This window comes from Acomys russatus, chromosome 16, assembly GCF_903995435.1.
Source record: "Acomys russatus chromosome 16, mAcoRus1.1, whole genome shotgun sequence".
NCBI lineage: Eukaryota > Metazoa > Chordata > Mammalia > Rodentia > Muridae > Acomys > Acomys russatus.
This window is the reverse complement of record NC_067152.1, coordinates 27,374,263-27,388,825: the sequence shown is the minus strand read 5'-3', so window position 1 is coordinate 27,388,825 and position 14,563 is coordinate 27,374,263. Positions and strand designations below refer to the sequence as shown.

Below are 14,563 nucleotides of genomic sequence, written 5' to 3'. Positions count from 1 at the left end.
TTCGAGACCAGCTTGGTCTGCAAAGAGAGTCTAGGACAGCCCAGGCTACACAGAGAAACCCTGTCTTGAAAAAACAAAAAAAAAAAAAAGTAGCTGAGCTTTGAATATGACACCAGGTAGGATATGTGAGGGGGGCTTGGACACATTTAAAAAAGTACAGATCGTGGGCAAATGCAGTGCTATGCTCAGGGGCCTCCTGATAGAACCAAATGACATATCCTTTGAATGACAGGACTGGATTTATCTCACAAAGAGTAAGTGCTCATTAGCCGCTCAAGGAATTAACAGATAAGAATACATCTACACACAGGCAGTGAGCATCCTAGATTCCATACTTAGTGGAACCATAGGGCATAAGTGGCTTCGCCTGTGGCAAAGATGCTAAGCACTTACAGATCTCATTGTCTCCCATCTTCTAAAGTGATCAGGCTCACTTTAGATTCTCAACTTGGGGGGCAAACAAGTATTCATAGGATGTTTCTCTTACTTTATAACCAGATTCTTACTCTTGGGAAGACGAAGTAGTTATATTCATATGAACTTTCTCATTCCCTTGTCTCCACAGATTCTTTGAATTCACGTGGCTTGTCTGAGTCAAATCCTTAGTTACTAAAGAATGTATCACATCCTCAGCAGATTTTTCTCTAGTGGTTTTCAAAGTAGCATGCCTGCATTAAAACATGTTTAAACAGCTAGCTGGGCCCCGGCCCCACCTCAGTTTCTAACTCAGTAGGTCTGCGGTGGGGACTGATAATTTGTGTTTTTCACAAGGTTCCAGACGAGGCTGTTGCTGCTGGTTGGAGACCCTGAGAACTGTGGAGGGCTGGTCTCTTCTCAAGCAAAGCCAAATTTAAAGTAGAACTGAGAAATATCAGATACTAACTAAAATGGGTCCTTATATCTAAGATCTTTGTCAAGGTTTTTTTGGTCAAGAAAATAACAGAAATTAGGGTGATGTCTAAACTGTCTAATGTTTGGCAAAGACACCTGTAAAAAGGAGTGCTGTCAAATTTTAGACCATCAGAAAAACCACAGCCAGGTTGGAAGCTGAGGCCCCTTCCCAGGATTAATTAGAAGAAAGATGCCTTCCAGAAATCTGAGATGACGCTTTTCAAGGGGGTCTCCCTAGCAGGCCGGCACAAGGCGACTCAGTCCCTTCATACGTAGCCAGGGAATTTAGTAAGTTTTCCTCATAACTAATAAACTGTGTCTGAGGGAAAATCCAAACCAGTATCATGCCAATATTTCCATAGGACACCATGAAAACTCAGGAAAAACAGTGTGACGTGAGCTCGACAGTGCTGAAAATAATTGCTAAAGGCTGGTGAGCAAAATAATTAGATAGCTAAAGGTCTGGGGATCGAAACTTCACTGTAATTTTGTGCATAACCAGACCCTGGCTTCTCCAGCTTCATAGACAATATACTTACCTCCTAACATAACTACAGGTTTCACACAGACACTTCAGCTGACTCTACTTATACTCAACTCTAGGGTTCCTTCCCCCCCCCACCTTGGGATGAAAGTTTGCAGAAAATGTGAAAATATATAAAACCATGGCTGGCTGTGTACTACATGGAAAATGGAACACACTCTCACCTCCTTTAACTTAACAGGGTGCAAAATGGCATTGCTTCCAAACTCACAAATTAAAATAACTATTGGAATAAAAATATGGCCCACTTGTGCAGGTATACCAGCTGCTCAAGTACTAGAAGAAACAATAGTCTGACCTCATCAAAAAACTGCTGAGTTTTGCGAAGTATAAATTTTAATTCAGTCAGTTCCAGGAAGTTTCTCTTCAGGGCTTCCTGGTTTGTGTTGATTTCCTTCAGTTCATTTTCAATCTTCTCGAAATTGGCCTGGGGTGGGGTGGGGGGAGCGGGGAGAGAGGGTGGGGAGAGAGAGAAGTTAACACAAATTTAGCTCACTGTGCTTGCTCTAAAAGACATTAACTGCGTGGGCATGGTGGCACATGCCTTTAATCCCAGCACTCAGGAGGCAGAGGCAGTCGGATCGCTGTGAGGCCAGCCTGGTTTACAAAGAGAGTCTAGGGTAGCCAAGGCTACACAGAGAAATCCTGTCTCAAAAAAACAAAACAAAACAAAAGACATTAACTGAATTTGTGCCCCAGAACTGTTACCACAGTAACAGATTAGCTACAGCTACCAAGTAAATGCTGTGATTTTTTTTGAGAGCAACTTTAAGCAAAACATTTCACTTAAATGAGCTTTTATTTGTGTACAGATTCCATTGTACGTGCAGTGGGTTTGTTGAGAGAATTCAGAACACTGAAATATATCAAAAGGCCATATACTATGTGAGGGTCACCAGCTAACAAGCGCTCAGCAAGCCAATAAGCATTCATTTGGCCGTATATTATGTTACTTCTGTGTGAGATATGGTTTGACATTATAAAAGAGGGAAGTCACTTCAGTCCTACTTAGAAAAAGCTTACAATAAAAGACAATGCTTAGCCAAGCAAGGTGGCGCACGCCTTTAATCCCAGCACTCTGGAGGCAGAGGCAGGTGGATCTCTGTGAGTTCGAGGACAGCCTGGTCTACAAAGGGAGTCTAGGACAGCCAAGTCTACACACAAAGAAATCCTGTGGGAGGGTGAGGTGGGGGATGGGAGGGGAGGGGGGAAGACAATGTTTATAAGTTTGGCAAGAACTCCTCTGTACCAGCACTCAGGAAGGCAATACATGCATGTAAGTAGAAAGTTATATAAGAATTATTTACCTCTAAGTCGATCATGTCCCGGGGGAAGGGCACCTCTGGGTTTTCACCAGTGTCCATAATTGGGATGTTAGCTTTCCTTATCTCTTTCTCAACAAATCCTAAAATGATAGAGCATCCATGTAGCAGGCACGTCTGGAATTCTCCTCAGTTGAGAAAACGCACACACAAAGATCTAACCTCTAGCTAGAAAGAGCTTCATCCTAAGAAAGAACTGACAAGCAAAGAAGCAGCTTTTTTTCCCCCACATTTTTTTCTTGTGCTTTACGCACTAAGGCTATTCCAAGGAGAGAGGCCAAGGTCATGGCTGTCTCTTCTCTCTCTCCTGGTCTTTGCTGTTGTTTTGAGAATGGCCTTGAACTACCGATCCTCAGCCTGTTTCTACCTGGGACTGTAGGTGTGCAGATTTGGGTACGGCTTTCCTTCAGCTTACAACTGGCCTGCAGCCACTTCACCTCTCCACCTTACGTGGCTCCTCAGGGATGACAAGCTCTCTTTGCAAGTATTGATTTGTCAATCAAACCTCTGAAGAACACAGCAAATTAACAGAGCATTTGACACGTGAGATACTTCTAGGTCAGGTCAAAAAGAGTCATTTAATTGAAAAGCAATTGGATTGTTTTTCAAGCATCAAAAGCCAAAAAGTAAGCATAAAAGGACCCAAAATACTAAAAGAGAAAAGTATTTTCATGACAACTACTGACTATTTTTTTTAATGGGGGCCAATTTACCTATCATCTGGGTAGACTAGCAAGATTGTGCGTTTGGAGTCAGACAGACTGGCCTAGTTTCAAATGATGATTCCATTATGACTGCTTATGTTCTTGGGTATGCCAGGGAAATCACAGGCTCCTTAGTCTTTACATGAGGGTTACAGCTTTTTTTTTTTTTTTTTTTGAGACACTGTCTATGTACACCAAGCTGCTGTGGAACTAACAGGAATCACAGGTCTCTGAGTAATCCTAGCACTTGGGAGGCAGAGGCAGGCGGATCTCTATGCATTTGAGGCCAGTCTAGTCTACAAAGCAGTGCAGGACAGCCAAGGCTACACAGAGAAACCCTGTCTGGGAAAACCAAAAAGAAAAGAAAAAGAGATGTGTGCCACCACACCTTAAAGGCATGTTGTGGGGGAATGAATGAAATTCTCACTCACTCTTTAGCACCCCAGCCCGCAAAGCCTTAGTGAATGTTGCACTTTTGATAAACTGCTCAGATGAAAAGGTGGCTCAGTTGATGTCTAAATGTGAAAGTATTAGAGTCCTGTTTTTGGTGGTTTTGTTTTTCACTTTTTCCCGAGATAGGGTTTCTCTGTGCAGCCTTGGCTGTCCTGAATTCAACTGGCCTTAAGCCAGGTTGGCCTTGAGCTCACAAAGATCTGCCTGCCTCTGTGTCCTGAGTGTTGGGATTACAGGTGTGTGCCACCGTGCCTGCCTTTTTAGAGCTCTGTAACACAGTTCTGCTGTTAAAATCCCATGAGAATCTGCTGGGCTGTGGTGGCACTCGCCTTTAATCCCAGCACTTGGGAGGCAGAGGCAGGCCAACGGCCGGTTCAGTGCCACCCTAGTCTACAGAGTTCCAGGCTAGCTGGAGCTGCACAGTGTCAACGAGTTTAAAAAAGAAAGAAAAAGAAAAACCCACAATATTTTCAGATTGTTGTTTGAACACACCACCGAGCTCAAACTCATAAAATCTATTTATATACAAGAAGTCCATCTTAATATCATGGCTGCGGATTTTTTCACTCTCCTTTTTAAATCTTTTAACAGATTTATTTTGTATATGTGTGCATGTGTGTGTACATGCATGTGTGCGTGTGGGCGCTCACGTGGCGGTCAGAAGACAACTCTGGGGAGTCGCTCTCTGCTTCCAGCCTGCTCCTTGTTTCTGCCGCATGGTGTGCTCCAGGCTAGCTGGCCTGCGAGTCTCTCCCTCCCACCTCACTGTGGGAGAGCTGATGTTTCAGGTGCGCACCACCACGTCTGACTCTTAGTTATTTATTGGTGCTTACTGAATACACAGCAAAGGAACGACAGGATGGATCGTAACTAGACCCTTTACTGGCAGCCATATCTGGCTTTCCGCTCAGGTTCCGGGGACGGCGCTCACAGGCTTGCAGGGCAAGTGCTTTTACCTGTTGAGCCGTCTCCCTGGTCCTCTCTCCTTTTTCTAGGTAGAGTTCTGTTCCTTTGCTGAGAGGACTAACAACTCTAATTTAAGACTCATTATAGGAATGTCAACAAGACCAAAGGCCGCACATACGAAGCTTTCGGTCCATTTCTTCACATCTTCTCACTTCATTCACGAATTTCCTCTGGAAAACATTCACATCTGGATTCAGCTGAAAAACAAGAACAGAATAGCAAAGCTCAAACGCTGAGTCTACGTCCTGCTCCATCAGCAACACATCCCATACGTGGAAATTTCACTTTGTGCCAGTGAATAATCAACTCCAATCAAAACTGTCTGCCGACCTACATAAAGGGCTTTGTGCAGTCATGCAACCTAATGTCAAAAATCCTCCCTGCGTTGAATATCTGGACTGGAGACACATTAGCCAAGGCCGTGGGCGCCTTTCTTCCCGCCACCTGGAACTTAGGACGCCATGTCATAAGCTGTCTGCCTGGCTCTCCTCTCTCTTTCTTCCCAAGCAAAAAAGACAGAAGGCAAATGTCTGTTCTTCTGCCCCAGGTTGTTACCTTCTGGTGACAGTCTGATTTTATTCATGCACTAAAGCCATAAGGCATATCACCCCACATCTGTTTGAATGGCTTTCACAAAAAAAGATGGGGGAGTCAGACATGGTGGTACATGCTGTGATCTCAACTCTGTAGAAGCAGGGGGGGATTGGGAGTTCAAGGCCAGCCTGAAGAGCAAAGCAAGTTCCAGGCCAGCCTAGGCTACTTACCAAGACCCTGTCTGAAAGATGAGAGCTTTGAATCGATGATGATGTTGGCCAAAGGGAACTAACTCTAGTGTATTGTTTATAGGGATATAAACTAGTATTGTTTATAGGGATATAAACTAGTACAGTCAATGGAAAGCAGGATAGTTCCTCACAAAAAACAAAACCAAAAAAAAATTTTTTTTTTAATTTTATTTTATTAATTTATTCTTGTTACATCTCATTGGTTATCCCATACCTTGTATCCTCCCGTTCCTCCCTCCCTCCCGTTTTCCCCTTACTCCCCTCCTCTATGACTGTGACTGAGGGGGACTTCCTCCCCCTTTATATGCTCATAGGGTATCAAGTCTCTTCTTGGTAACCTGCTATCCTTCCTCTGAGTGCCACCAGGTCTCCCCCTCCAGGGGACATGGTCAAATATGAGGCACCAGAGTATGTGTGAAAGTCATACCCGACTCTCCATTCAACTGTGAAGAATGTCCTGTCCATTGGCTAGATCTGGGTAGGGGTTTGAAGTTTACCGCCTGTATTGTCCTTGGCTGGTGCCATAGTTTGAGTGGGACCCCTGGGCCCAAATCTGCCTATCATAATGTTCTTCTTGTAGGTTTCTAGGATCCTCTGGATCCTTCAACTTTGCCATTCTCCCATGCTTCTCTCATGTAGAGTCCCAATAGGATGTCCTCCCCTCTGTCCCACTTTCCTGGTAAGTGAAGACTTTCATGGGACATGCCCCTTGGGCTAGTGTCCAGTTATAAGTGAGTATATACCATTTGAGTCTCTCTGCTTCTGGGTTAACTCACTCATTATGATCATTTCTAGCTCAATCCATTTGTCCACACATTTCGGGAATTCCTTGTTTTTAATAGCTGAGTAGTACAGTCACATGGAAAGCAGGATAGTTCCTCACAAAAAACAAAACCAAAAAAAAAAAAATTTTTTTTTAAAACCAAAAATCTTCAAGGCTATTCCCAGTAACTAGTATATAGAATCAACCTACCAAGAGATGCATGGGCAAAGAAAACACGGGCATTATACTAAGTGAAATACATGAGGCACTTTACATCTTATCTACACGTGCAATTTTATTTTATTATTTATTAATTTTTTCCTTAAAAATTTTATGCATATATGGGTGGTGTGTCTACATGTATGTCTGTGTACCATGTGCATACAAGGTGCCCTCACAGGCCAGAAGAGGATGCCAGGTTCTCTGGCACTGGAATTAGAGATGGTTGTGAGCTGCCATGTGGGTGCTGAGTCAACCCTGGGCCCTCTGAAGAGTAGCCAGTGCTCTAAACCTCAGGTCTGTCTCTCCAGCCCTCTACATGAAGAATCTTAGACAGCTGATTTCACAGAAGTACTGAGATTGGCTGCCAGAGAGGGAGACAGAGAGGAGGTGTGGTGGGCAGAGGAAGGTGTAGGTCAAAGATCACAAATTTTCAGATCGACAGAAGAGGGTAGGGAGGAAATGACAAATAGCTGACCAGAGGGTTAGAACGCTTGAGCTAGTAGGGATACTTAAAAAAAAAAAAACATAGCCGGGCGCGGTGGCGCATGCCTTTAATCCCAGCACTCGGGAGGCAGAGGCAGGCGGATTGCTGTGAGTTCGAGGCCAGCCTGGTCTACAAAGTGAGTCCAGGGTGGCCAAGGCTACACAGAGAAACCCTGTCTCGAAAAACCAAAATAAATAAATAAATAAATAAAAACATTTATTTATTATGCTTTATGTGTATATGAATGTGTATGCATGTGGGTGTGTGTTTGCCACAGTGCACACATGGAGTGGAGAGGGTAAGTTACAGCAGTTCACTTGCTCCTTCCACTATGTGGGTTCCAGGAACTTCAGGTTGTCAGGCTTGACAAGAAGCACCATTACCTGCTGAGCCATCTTGCTGACTCCAGGAGTGTATTTTATTTATTTAATTTGTGTGTGTGTGTGTGTGTGTGTGTGTGTGTGTGTGTGTGTGTGTGCCTGTGTGCGTGCATATGAGAGTGTTTGCATGTATGTGTAGGTACTCGTAGTGAGGAGAACATCCGATTACCTTTAACTGGAGTGATGTGAAACTAGGAACCAAACTTGGTTCCTCTGGAAGAGCAGCAAGTGCTTTAACCACTGAGCCATCTCTCCAGCCCAGGAATAAGATTTTTAGCTATTGCAAGGCGGGCAAGATAGTTCAAGACATTGTCAGCTTGATGAGCTGAGTTCAGTCCTTGGAACCTACATACAGCTAGAAGGACATCATCAATTTTTAAAAACTGTCCTGACCGCTACATGTGTGCATGTGTGTCGCACACACATACACACACCACCACCGCCGCCACCAATAATAATAAAAAACGAAAGTTCAAACAAAAACTAATGTAAACCCAGGTTCTTGACTGTAAGCCTAGCCCTTAGGAGGGTTAGTTTAACACTATCCTCAGCCCCGTCAGAGGTTAGAGATCAAGCCTTGGCTACAGGGGACTGTCTCAAACACCAAACTAAAAACAATCCCAGTTATTCAGGAGGCCAAAACAGGATTCTAAGTTCAAAGCTGCCCAGGGCTGCAGAGCAAATTTAGGGCCAGCCTAAATAATTCAGTAAGCCCTTATCTGAAAATAAAAAGGGCTGGGAATAGGTCATAGGCAGAGCGCTTGCCCCATACATGAGAACCTTGATTCAATTCCCAGCACCAAGAATAAATAAATACACAAATGAACACACACACATGAGTGAATAAATCAATAAATGGCACGATAGCACATTTCTCAAAAGCAATATTAACAGGAGCTAGAGAGCCTGATGCTGGTGCTGGAAATTGAACTCAGGTCCCCTCAAAAAGCAGCAAGTACTATTAACCTTTCTCCAGCTCCTCCGTTTGAATTTTTAAGATCTAATATACAGCCAAGATAGCTTTGAACTCAGTATGTAGCTGAGGATGACCCTGAACTCCTGATTCTCCTGCCAACACTTCTCAAATGCTAGGATTATAGGAGTGCACCACCTGCCCCACTTAGTCACAGCAGTTAAAAGAGGCAACAATACAATGCACTATAGCCCAGGATAGCCCTGAGCTGGCTAGCGTTCTGTTTTGTCCCCAACTACTGAAAGATTAAAAAAGTAAGAAGCATACCAAAAGAAAGAAAGAAAGAAAATACAAGCTATAAAGGAAAGAAAAAAATTTTTCACTACATTGAAACTTAGGCTGAGCAGCTATGAATACTTATGCTCTTTCAGAGGACCACAGTGCAATCGCAGCACCCACGGATATGATAGCTCACAGCTGTCTGTAACTCCAGGTCCAAAGGGAATCTGGCCTGCCCAGGCACCTGCACTCACATGTGCATACCCACATGCAACACATATAGGTACAGATAGTCAAAAATAATTATGAAATATTTTTAAGGGGCTGGAGAGATGGCTCAGTGGTTAAGAGCACTGTCTGCTTTTTCAGAGGTCCTGAGTTTAATTCCCAGCAATGACATGGTGGCTCACAACCATCTATAATGAGATCTGATGCCCTCTTCGGGCATGCAGGTGTACATGCAGATAGAACACTCATATATATAAAAATAAATAATATTAAACAAATTATAATAATAAATAGGCTGGGTATACTGTTGCACATCTTTAATCCTGATACTCAGAAGGTAGAGACAGATGGATCTCTATGAATTCAAGGCCAGCCTGGTCTACATATGGCATTCCATGACAGCCAGGGCTACACAGTGAGACCCTGTCTCAAAAACAAAAACCAAAACCAAAAAACCAAATTAATTCACTTAACCCTCAAATAATAATAATAACAACAACAACAATAACAATAAATATTTTAAAAAGCTATTGGGTAAAGTAGTTCCCGGAAACTGGCTCATCACACAGCTTTCAGAAGTACCAGCCCAGATTACTTATTAACTACACAGGGGACAAGATACTTTTACATTGGTGAAATCTAAGAAATAATACCTTAATTGAGTGATCAAATTTATCTTTAATAATAGAACAGTGCCGAGACACGGCCCAGTCAGTAAAGTACCTGCCATGGAAACATGAAACACAGAGAAACCCTGTCAAAAAAACAAAAACCACCAACACCAACACCAACGTAACTGAGGAATATATCTGATATTGACCTCTGGCTTCTACATGCATGTGTACACATATGCACATGCATGTGTATACAAACAAGCACACATAGAAACACACAGAACATACACCATACAAATAAATAATAGAACAAGACCATTATAGTAGGCACACCTGAAATCCCAGAAGGCCGAAGAAGAAGGGACTGCTATGAGTGCTATGAGTTCAAGGCCAGTATGACTACCTAGTGAGTTCCAGGACAGTCTGTGCTACAAAGCAAGACCTTATCACAAAAAGAAGCAAGCGGGGATGGGGGGTGTTGGCAGGAGGAGGAAGGTGGGGAGGAGGGAGGGGTGAGGGAGGGAGACAGAGAGAGAAAGAGAGAGAGAGCGAGAGAGCACACACCTAGGATACATGGGGAAATTTTTACAAACCTCACAATAAACAAAAGTCAAGGAACCCCGGACACATAGTTCACAGAGTAGGAAAGCTCCCGTCCACAAACAGACAAAAGGATGTGCAGCCCAAGAAATGCAGATTAAAACAAGATCTCATCTCGCCGGGCGTGGTGGCGCATGCCTTTAATCCCAGCACTCCGGAGGCAGAGGCAGGCGGATCACTGTGAGTTCGAGGCCAGCCTGGTCTACAAAGTGAGTCCAGGATGGCCAAGGCTACATAGAGAAACCCTGTCACCAAAAAAAAAAAAAAAAAAAAAAAAAAACCAAGATCTCATCTCACACCTGTAAGGTTATTATATTTCACTACACTAATAGGGCCCAGACCTATTGATACCTTTGTGACGTGACAGAACCAAGGGGCGCATAGCACATAGGTACTTCCATTGTGACCATACACTATGCCAACATCTCAAATGTTAAAGATGTCCGTGATACTTGGCAGTGACTCTGTGACGTGTGTGTATGTTTGTGTGTGTATGTGTCTGAGCACACTCACATACACGGATGCCAGAACTCAAAACTTGTAAGTCCTGCCTCAGGAGCAACCTACCATGGTTTGTTTTGGTTTTGCTTTTTGAGATGGGATCTCTCGGTAGGTCCTGAGGCTTACTAATGAGGCTGGGCTGTCTGCCTAGACAGCTCCAGGGACTCGCCTGTCTCAGCTTCCCGTGTGCTACCTACCATAGCCACCTTTTTAGAGCTAGGGACTCAAGGAAGGTTGCCATGGGGCAAGCACTTCATCACCTAAGCTGCCTCTCCAACCTGCAATAACCTCTTAGTTACAACAGCTATGTAGCAGTGGCTGGCCTAGAACTCACTGTTGGCCTCAAATTCATGGTCATTCTCCTGGGATTTGAGATGTTATTTATTATGCCTGGTTTTGTTTTTTGTTTGTTTATTTGTTTGATTTTTTTGTTTTTTTTGTTTTCAAGACAGGGTAGAATTCACTCCCACTTACATCACGAAACTGGACCTTTCCAAGTTCCCCTAATTCACTGACGCAACAATAAGCAGCCTCTGACTGTAGAAACAGCTGGGCCAGGGTCATCTCCTCGCTCCGGAAAAGCTCCCCCATGGTGGCGGAGAGTTGTCGCTAATGATACGCGGTTCACTCCAATCTGAGGCAAGAGAGAAGAAGACATGGCTTGAGACTTAACATATAGGACCAAGAGCAAACAATACCCTAGGTGAGGCTCTGTAGTTCTTGCTTGCCCTGTAAGAAGTCTTTTTTTTTTTTTTTTTTCCTAAGACAGGGTTTCTCTGTGTAGCCTTGGCCATCCTGGACTCACTTTGTAGACCAGGCTGGCCTCGAACTCACAGCGATCTGCCTGCCTCTGCCTCCCGAGTGCCTCCCGTGGTGGCGCGTGCCGTTAATCCCTGTAAGAAGTCTTAACAAATCTCTTGCTATCTGGCTTAGAAAGGTCCAAAAGAGAAATTGCAAAAAAACAGTTACTAAACCTCAGACTGTGGTGTCTAGACGGAAGAGTCACTTCCTTCGTCGTCGTCAACATCAGGATTGATTGACAGTAATTTGGGGCAACACAATACAAATGAATATATGCAGATTAACGACAGGAACTGGGAACTCCAAAAAGCTCTCTACTGTGGCATAGTGGGGGGGTGGGGTTTGGGGGCAGAGCGGGTTGGTTTTATTTTGAGACAGCAACTTATTTAACCCACACCAGCCACATAGTGGGGGTTGGCCTTGAACTCCTGACCCTCCTTGCCTCCACCTCTTTACTGCTGGGATTACAGGAATGCACCAACATGCCCAGAGCTTTTTGTTGTTACTGTTTTGCTTTTTCACAGTTGACACAATGTTCTTATTTAAAAAACGTCCTCTTTGTTGTTTCAGTTTGGAGTTGTTTTGTTTTGTGAGCAGGAAACAACAAAGGGGACTTTATTTATTTATTTGTTTAAAATATTTTTATTTAATTTTTTTTTTTTTTTTAATTTATGTGCATTGGTGTGAGGGTGTCAGATCTTGGAGTTACAGACAGCTGTGAGCTGCCATGTGGGTGCTAGGAATTGAACCCAGGACCTTTGGAAGAGCAGACGGTGCTCTTAACCACTGAGTCAACTCTCCAGCCCCTATTTATTTTTTTAAAGATGTATTTATTTATACAATATTCTGCCTGCACCAGATCTCATTATAGATGGTTGTGAGCCACCATGTGGTTGTTGGGAATTGAACTCAGGACCTTTGGAAAAGCAGCCAGTGCTCTTAACCTCTGAGCCACCCCAAAAGGGACTTTAATTTCCCTCTTATATAAAAGATGTGGCTGGCTTCCTTCTCCTCAACTGGCAATACCCACTTCCAACATCTAAAATTCCCAGCTCTATCTCAAAGGTTTGGTTTAAAAGGATTAAGCTTCCAAACTCCTGGGAAACAACATTCCTCTTCTAAGGAATCGCAACATATAAACAATATTTTGAAAAGACAAAGGATCCCGCAGAGTCAGGTCAATTTCAGATGAGGCATGACAGGAACACATTAGTAATGACAAAGCACTTTTAACGAGCTGGAGGAAGAGCCTTCCATCCCCATCCTCAGGACAACTGCCTTCTTCCACCTGTCACGTCTCTCCTCGTTGCCGGGAAGGTTTTCCTTCAGGTCGGCAACTGTCGCTATCAGTGGTACTGAAATTGCAATTATTTATTCTCGATAAGCTCCCGTTCGCCTCGCTGTGCAGCACGCTCTGCAATATCTAACCTCAGCAGATCATACACTTTTAATGCCATAAGGTTATGCATAGCCCATGTTAACTGACGGATGAAAATGGCATTCAGAGAAGATTTGCTCTTGGGGAGGCAGGAAGACATTTTGAGGAAACTGAACAAGTCCTTTCTGCGTTTGACGTTCAAGGAAAGAAAAACAACACACTCGACTAAAGCAAGCATTTCTCAAGAGATTATGTGGGTTGACTTAATCTGAATCACCCACCTCAGCTCTTACCAGTCCTCCCCACCTTAAACAAGGACAGACGCCACAGCCTCAAATTATATGAACTCATGTCTCGTCACCGGCATAGACCAGGGGCTGAAAGGGATGGCAGTCTCTAATGAGTTACCACCTTCCTCCTGTTCCTTATGATTACAGGCCTCTCTAAGACTTATCTTTATCCTCAATGAAGCCAAACACAAAATGAATTTGGAAAAGGGGTTTCCGGGGGTCGCGAAATGAAACACGAAGAAAGAGTAATCCTGCAAAAAGGAGGGGAGGGATCCAAACCCAACGTCCTCCCTGGAGGACTCTGGCTCAGGTTTTCTAATCCTCCCTTCTCAGCAGGGAGCATCTGTCTCCTCATTCCTGTGCTGCACAATGAGAGGGCAGAAATTCTCTGGGCCAGGCACAACCTGTCTCCCGGGTAAGGGAGAAATCCCCAAATTATAAGACTCTTTTAAGAAATCCCCTCAGATCCCTCTGCCTATCCAATCTCCTCTGTCCTGTCGCTTCCCCCCCTCCCGGGTCCTCCCCGGGCAGTGGCCCTCCAGTTCCTCTGCCCACAGGAAGGGGTGTCCGAAGAGGGGGCTGAGCCCCTCATATTTCTCTCAGAGACCTAAGATCCCAGCTAATTCTTCTGACAAGCGGCCGAGATATCGGAGTGTGCCCCAGGTCCCCTCGAAGGCCGCTCCGGGGGGGACCTTCTACAACCCTCGCTCACCTCTCGCCCGCACCGCCGCTGCGACCGCAGCCGCCGCAGCAAAGCCCCCAGCTCTGGCAGGAGCAGAGTTCCGACCAGCGTACGCAAGCAAGGCTCCGCCCCCACGCCACCGGCGAGTCCCGCCCCCAAGATGACTTCATCTCAGCGGACCAATGGGATGCTGCCTCTGCCCGGCTACCGCAGTGCAGAGTCTACCGGGCTCGGGCGAGTCTCGGTGTAGAATCGCCATCTTTGTTCCGGCGTTGTGATTTCTAACCTGGAGCGTTCGGAAGTCATCAGGGTTGGGCGTGTGGTTTTTGTAGTGTTTCGCTTTTGAGTCCATCAGAATTTTTTCTGTTATTCTCCGAGCAAGGTTACCTGTCATCTCTATTTTCCAGAGAACCAATTCACAACCTTTTCTTGGAGAAAGCAGCATGAAAGAAATGGAACACACACACGTTGGAGAAAGCAGCATGAAAGAAATGGAACACACACGCACACGCACGCACACACACACACACACACACACACGCACGCATCCTTTGCCGTTCTTAGACCCCTGAAAATATTTGAGCCCCAGGTTGGAGACACTTAGACTAATCTCTTACAAAGTACGGGATTCATTCTTCCAGCAGCAACTTAGGGTTTACACTTAAAATGATAAGATCCAGAAAACCATATGTTGAGAGAGTAATTATTTTTATCTTGCTTAGAAGATTCCTCTGAACCCATCTGACCACGTAGGAGTTTTCAG

General features: G+C 44.5%; 1 protein-coding gene across 5 annotated transcripts in view; it reads right to left on the bottom strand.

Moving 5' to 3' along the window:
* The window catches only part of Atp6v0a1 (ATPase H+ transporting V0 subunit a1), a 52,999-nt gene extending 39,028 nt beyond the window's left edge, over window positions 1-13,971 (bottom strand). For all 5 annotated transcript variants that reach the window (XM_051158649.1, XM_051158644.1, XM_051158645.1 and 2 more), the window contains exons 1-5: window positions 13,831-13,971; window positions 11,124-11,283; window positions 4,999-5,077; window positions 2,743-2,840; window positions 1,734-1,862 (exon numbers count right to left, since the gene is read on the bottom strand). In XM_051158649.1, the coding sequence (XP_051014606.1) occupies window positions 1,734-1,862; window positions 2,743-2,840; window positions 4,999-5,077; window positions 11,124-11,240 (423 nt within the window). In that variant the 5' untranslated portion in view covers window positions 11,241-11,283; window positions 13,831-13,971. The remainder of the gene's footprint in view (window positions 1-1,733; window positions 1,863-2,742; window positions 2,841-4,998; window positions 5,078-11,123; window positions 11,284-13,830) is intronic.
* Window positions 13,972-14,563: the final 592 nt, after the last annotated feature.